Source organism: Oncorhynchus mykiss, chromosome 2 (genome assembly GCF_013265735.2).
Source record: "Oncorhynchus mykiss isolate Arlee chromosome 2, USDA_OmykA_1.1, whole genome shotgun sequence".
In the NCBI taxonomy this organism is placed as follows: Eukaryota; Metazoa; Chordata; class Actinopteri; order Salmoniformes; family Salmonidae; genus Oncorhynchus; species Oncorhynchus mykiss.
This window is the reverse complement of record NC_048566.1, coordinates 75,882,425-75,888,424: the sequence shown is the minus strand read 5'-3', so window position 1 is coordinate 75,888,424 and position 6,000 is coordinate 75,882,425. Positions and strand designations below refer to the sequence as shown.

The 6,000-nt window shown below is 47.1% G+C and overlaps 1 protein-coding gene across 2 annotated transcripts in view; it reads left to right on the top strand.

The window, feature by feature from the left end:
- Positions 1-3,243: 3,243 nt before the first annotated feature.
- Positions 3,244-6,000, top strand: part of LOC110496262 (IQ motif and SEC7 domain-containing protein 3) — a 38,641-nt gene continuing 35,884 nt past the window's right edge. For both annotated transcript variants that reach the window (XM_036955648.1, XM_036955650.1), the window contains exon 1: positions 3,244-4,176. In XM_036955648.1, the coding sequence (XP_036811543.1) occupies positions 3,629-4,176 (548 nt within the window). In that variant the 5' untranslated portion in view covers positions 3,244-3,628. The remainder of the gene's footprint in view (positions 4,177-6,000) is intronic.

Genomic DNA, 6,000 nt, shown 5'->3' with positions numbered 1-6,000 from the left:
AATGTGATGGTCCTCGCTTTCAGTTTTGCATGAATGCTGCCATCAATCCACGGTTTCTAATCGTCACAGTATGAACCCAGAATGAACCCAGTGGACTGATGAACCCAGTCACCGAGTCAGTGTATACTTCGATAATATTCCCAGAGGACCTGGAACATATCCCAGTTCGCCTGATCAAAACAATCTTGAAGCATAGATTCCGATTGGTCAGACCAATGTTGAACAGTCCTTACCACGGGTTCTTCCTGCCTAAGTTTCTGCCAATAAGGGGGAGCAGGATAGAGGCGTGGTCAGATTTCAAGAAGGAAGGGTGGGGAGAGGGCATTGTAGCCGTCCCTGAAAGGAGAATAGCGATGACCAAGAACACTCTCGCCGTGAGTAGCAAAGGCCATGTGTTGATAGAATTTCTGGAGCATTTTCCTCAGATTTCCTTTAATTAAGTCCCCAGCTACAATAAATGTGGCCTCAGGATATGTGGTTTCCAGTTTGCACAAAGTCCAGTGTAGTTCTGGTGTCGACCACCAGATCGCTGTACAGATTTCTACAGAGCTCTCTCTGTGTGTGTGTGTGTGTGTGTGTGTGTGTGTGTGTGTGTGTGTGTGTGTGTGTCTCTGTGTGTGTGTGTGCATGTCTCTGTGTATGTGCATGTGTGTGTGTGTCTCTGTGTGTGTGTGTGTGTGTGTGTGTGTGTGTGTGTGTCTCTCTCTCTGTGTGTGTGTGAGTGTGTGTGTGTGTCTCTGTGTGTGTGTCTCTGTGTGTGAATGTGTGTGTGTGTCTCTGTGTGTGTCTCTCTGTGTGTGTGTGTGTGTGTGTCTGTGTGTGTGTGTGTGTGTGTGTGTGTGTGTCTGTGTGTGTGTGTGTCTCTGTGTATGAGTGTGTGTGTGTCTGTGTGTGTGTCTCTGTGTGTGTGTGTGTCTCTGTGTGTCTCTGTGTGTGTGTGTGTGTGTGTGTGTGTCTGTGTGTGTGTGTGTGTGTCTCTGTGTGTGTGTGTGTGTGTGTGTATCTGTGTGTGTGTGTCTGTGTGTGTGTGTCTGTGTGTCTCTGTGTGTGTGTGTGTGTGTCTCTCTGTGTGTGTGTGTGTGTGTGTGTGTGTGTGTGTGTGTGTGTGTGTGTGTGTGTGTGTGTGTGTGCGCGTGTGTGTCAAATCAAATCTAAATCTATTGGTCACATGCGACGAATACAACAGGCGTAAACTTTACAGTGAATTGCTTACATACGAGCCCACTCCCAACAATGTAGAGATAAAAAGTAAGACAAATATTTGCTAAAAAAAAAGGAAATAGTAACACAATAAAAATAATAATGAGACTATATAGAAGGAGTACTAGTACCGAGCCATTGTGCAGGGGTACGAGGTAGTTGAGGTAATACAGTATGTACATGTGGGTAGGGGTAAAAGCGACTAGGAAAGGAAGATATATAACAAACAGAGTAGGAACAGCGTATGTGCAGTCATATGTGCAGTGTGAAAGTGTGTCAATGTTTGAGTGTTTGTGTGTGTGGCGTCAATATGCATGTGGGTGTGTGTTTTGTGTGTGTGAGCATATGGAGTGTGTGTGTGTGTGTGTTAGTGTAGTATGTGTGTGGGTAGAGTCCAATGAGTGTGCATAGAGCCAGTGTAAGGGAGTCAGTGCAAAACAATGAAGATAAATAAATAATAAAGGGGTCAATGTAAATAGTCGAGGTAACCATTTGATGAACTGTTTAGCAGTCTGATGGCTTCTGGGTAGAAGCTGTTCAGGTGCATTTGGGTCCCAGACTTGGCGCTCTGGTAGCAGAGAGAACAAACAGGTAGCAGAGAGAACAAACAGTCTATTACTTGGGTGGCTGGAGTCTTTGACAATCTGACACCGCCTGGTATTGATGTCCTGGATGGCAGGGAGTTCGGCCCTAGTGATATACTGTTTGGACCATGATAGGTCCCTAGTGATGTGGACACTAGGAACTTGAAGCTCTCGACCCGCTACACTACAACCACGTCCATGTGAATGGGGGTGTGTTCGGCCCTCCATTTCCTATAGTCTAGTCCACGATAATCTCCTTTCTTGCCCACGTTGAGGGAGAGGTTGTTATCCTTGCACCACACTGCCAGGTCTCTGACCTCTCCATGTTGTAACTTTAATGTGTTACAGAGTTAATGTTTAAGTTTATTCATTGAGCTGTATCTAAATATATTTATTTACAGTTATTTGCATATGTAATTGTATTGGGTTGTGTTGAATTACACTTTTTGACTGCAAGTTCCAGAATGCCTTGCGAGAGGAATGAGAGAGATAACGCGCCAATTATGTGCAAGTGCAGTGATTGTGGCTGACTTTCCGATAGCATCTTACCTGCATTGCTCTGTAGCATCTAAAGTTGTTAAATGTAACGTGAACAAGTATTATTACTAAAATAAGCTTTCGTATCAAACCCGACGTCCCGAGTCATTACTTTGAAGTTAGCAAATCTAAAACTCCATAGACTGTCTCATTGTCGTCATTGATCAGGCCTACCACTGTCGTGTTGTCGGCAAACTTATTGGTGATGTTGGAATCGTGCTTAGTCACGCATTCATGGGTGAACAGGGAGTACAGGAGGGGACTGAGGGGCCCGCGTGTTGATGGTCAGCGTGGTGGATGTGTTGTTGCCTCACCTCACCACCTGGGGCGGGCCGTCAGGAAGTCCAGGATCCAGTTGCAGAAGGAGGTGTTCAGTCCAAGGGTCCTTAGCTTAGTGATGAGCATGGAGGGCACTATGGTGTTGAACGCTGAGCTGTAGTCAATGAACAGCATTCTCACGTAGGTGTTCCTTTTGTCCAGGTGGGGAAGGGCAGTGTGGAGTGCAATAGAGAGTGCGTCATCGGTGGATCTGTTGGAGCGGTATGCGAATTGGAGAGGGTCCAGGGTTTCTGGGATGATGGTGGTGATGTGAGCCATGACCAGCCTTTCAAAGCATTTCATGGCTACAGATGTGATTGCTACGGAGCGGTAGTGTGCGTTTGTGTGTGTGCGTGCGTGAGTACTTGTGTGTGTGATGGGCTATGGTGCGCAGACACAGCGTGTGTTACATAATTCAGAAATAAGCCTACAGTAAATAACTACAGAGATACAGAGAGGAGAGTGTTAAACACACTAGGCTTGTGTGTGCGCTTGCGTGTGCGCATTCATGTGTGATGACGCCACACACCCTTGCCCAACTCGCCTTGCGCCCCTCCTCCGGTCACATCTGGATCCTTCCATCATCAGCAGCAGTCAGCAGAGCTGTATCAGTGTCTGCGAGGGAGAGAGGAGAGAGAATCTCTTATCACGGGAAGACAGGAATATTTACATCAGATCATTATCTATTTTTCTGTCTCTCTCTCTCTCTCTCTCTCTTTCCATTTTGAAACGGAGTAGCCTATTTATCTGTCTCTTCGCTACCGATCATCTCAGAAACAGAACAGAGGATTAAAAACAGAAGAGAAGAGTAAAACAAAAGGAGAGACTAATGGAAGAATAAAAAGCAAAGGAGAAGAGATGAGGAAGACCTCTCATCTCATTCATCTATTCTAGCAGGAAGAAGGAATTTAGGCTACCTCTCCTCTACACTTGATCATCTCTCTCTCTTTCTCTTTCTCCTTTTCTTTCTCTTATCTCTTTCTCTCTCTATGGTCATGGCTGTGCAGGGGACCAGCCTGCTAGAGAACCCAGTTCAGGCGGTTCTGTACCTTAGAGAACTGACCACTATTGTTCAGAACCAACAGAGCCTCATCCAAACACAACGCCTGCGCATTGACGAACTGGACCTACGCGTGGATGAGCTGCTTGGGGAGAACAGGAATCTGCGTGAAGCAAGAGGTGTACAACCTCACCATCATCACCCAGACCACAACCCGAGCCTTCATTGTCATCATCCTCAGCATCAACATCCGTACCCACAAGACACCGGTTCTCTGCCCGCCCAGCCCATGCCTGAGGTTCATCCTGCTGAGACAGAAAAGTCCTCTCCTCAGCCCGCCAATCCGGAGGACATGCAGCTGGTACCGGCCCATTCCCAGCCACAGTCACTGAGCCCTTTGCAAGGCGAGGCCATCCTGGGCGAGGGGGAGGACAGCAGGGCCAGCATGGGCTGCCACACACTGGTTCCCCTGGTTCCCCTAGCTCCCCTCACTCCTACCACTTTCTGTCGCTCGCTGGCTCTCGCCAGGCAATCAGAGTGAGTCTGTTTACTATAGCCTTTATCAATGCGAACAAAATAAAGTGTGTGTAGCAACTCGAAAATGTCCGGTTTGTAAAATATAAGCCTGCCAGCCCTCTGAAGTTGGCTGTTACAACGGTAGGATCATCATGAGAGTGACGTGGAGAATTTACAGAAGCGGATTATTTGCCAAAATAGACCAAAACATGGGAGATTATATAACAAACAGCTGTGTGTGTGTGTGGTGTGTGTGTGTGCGTGCATGTGTATGTGTGCATGTGTGCGTGTGTGTGTGTGTTTGTTTGGAGGGATATGGCTCAAATGCATGCTGCACTCTTGGCAAAGAAACACTGCTTTGAAACCTGATTGAGGGGTCAGTTTTAAATATGAGACCGTAGGCCTAGTTGGATTTAATACAACTCTACAACTGCTGTACTGTAATTGTTAAGAATAAATGCAGCCAGCTCTACTGTTATAGCTGTAGCAGCCCTCTCCATGGTTCTGAATCAATTTGAACAAAACCCCTCGTGTGTGTGTGTGGGAGTGTACTGTACGTCTGCATATGTATCTCCCCCCCCCCCCCCCCCCTCTCAAGAACAGAGTAAAGAGGGAACAGAGGAGGGGAGAAGAGAGGAATAAAAGGCAAGATTGATGATGCTTGGCTGTGAGGAACAACCACAGTTCCATCAGGCTGGACTTGTGGACTCCTACTGATATTAGAGCTGTCTGTCTTTGGAAACCTAGAGGCTATGACATACAGGATATTCAGGAACTACAGTAGAAAATATCTATTTATATAGATATTTATATTTATCTCTCTCTTCAACAACTACATCTATCCATATGACTGGCAATATTCTTCTCACATTACGCAGTGCACAAACTGTCATTTTTTTGTCACTCTTTTTTTTGCGGGGGGGATCGGCAGACTGTATAACATACTGTACATGCTGAAATAGGCTGTGTCTGTGTGTGTGTGTGTTGGGGGGGGGGGGGGCTGCACATGGGTCTGCATATTGATGAGAGTATCATTCCTCTCCCCCTATTTCTCCCCCCTCCTTCCTCCAGCTGATCCACACGTATCTGGCCCACTTAGCCCATGGAGCGAACTGTAATCACCTACTCTCTGGAGAGAGAGAGAGAGAGAGAGAGAGAGGAAGAGAGGGAGAGAAAGAGAGAGAGAGAGAGAGAGAGAGAGAGAGAGAGAGCGAGCGAGGGAAAGAGAGAGAGAGAGAGAGAGAGAGAGAGAGAGAGAGGAAGAGAGGGAGAGAGAGAGAGAGAGAGAGAGAGGAAGAGAGAGAGAGAGAGAGAGGCAGAGAGAGAGGCAGAGAGAGAGAGCAAGAGAGAGAGGGGGAGAGAGAGAGAGGCAGAGAGAGAGAGAGAGAGAGAGAGAGAGAGAGAGAGAGAGAGAGAGAAAGCAAGAGAGAGAGGAAGAGAGAGAGAGGAAGAGAGAGAGAGGAAGAGAGAGAGAGGAAGAGAGAGAGAGAGAGGGGAAGAGAGAGAGGAAGAGAAAGAGAGAGAGCGAGGAATAGAGAGAGAGAGAGAGAGAGAGAGAGAGAGAGAGATAGAGAGAGGAAGAGAGAGAGAGAGAGAGAGAGAGGAAGAGAGAGAGAGAGAGAGAGCGAGAGAGAGAGAGAGAGACACATGAGAAAAAGTGTAACTGTGTGTTCTGACCCCTCGCTCCTAGATTGTTAATAATGCGTATGAGAATCTAGGCTAGGGCAATGGGGCTAGGTTAGAGAGAGAGATGGAGTGAGAGAGCAGAGAGAAGGAGAGAGAGCAGAGGGAGACGTGTCATGTTAAAATATTAATCTGCTCTCTGTATTAGAGATGTAATGGCTG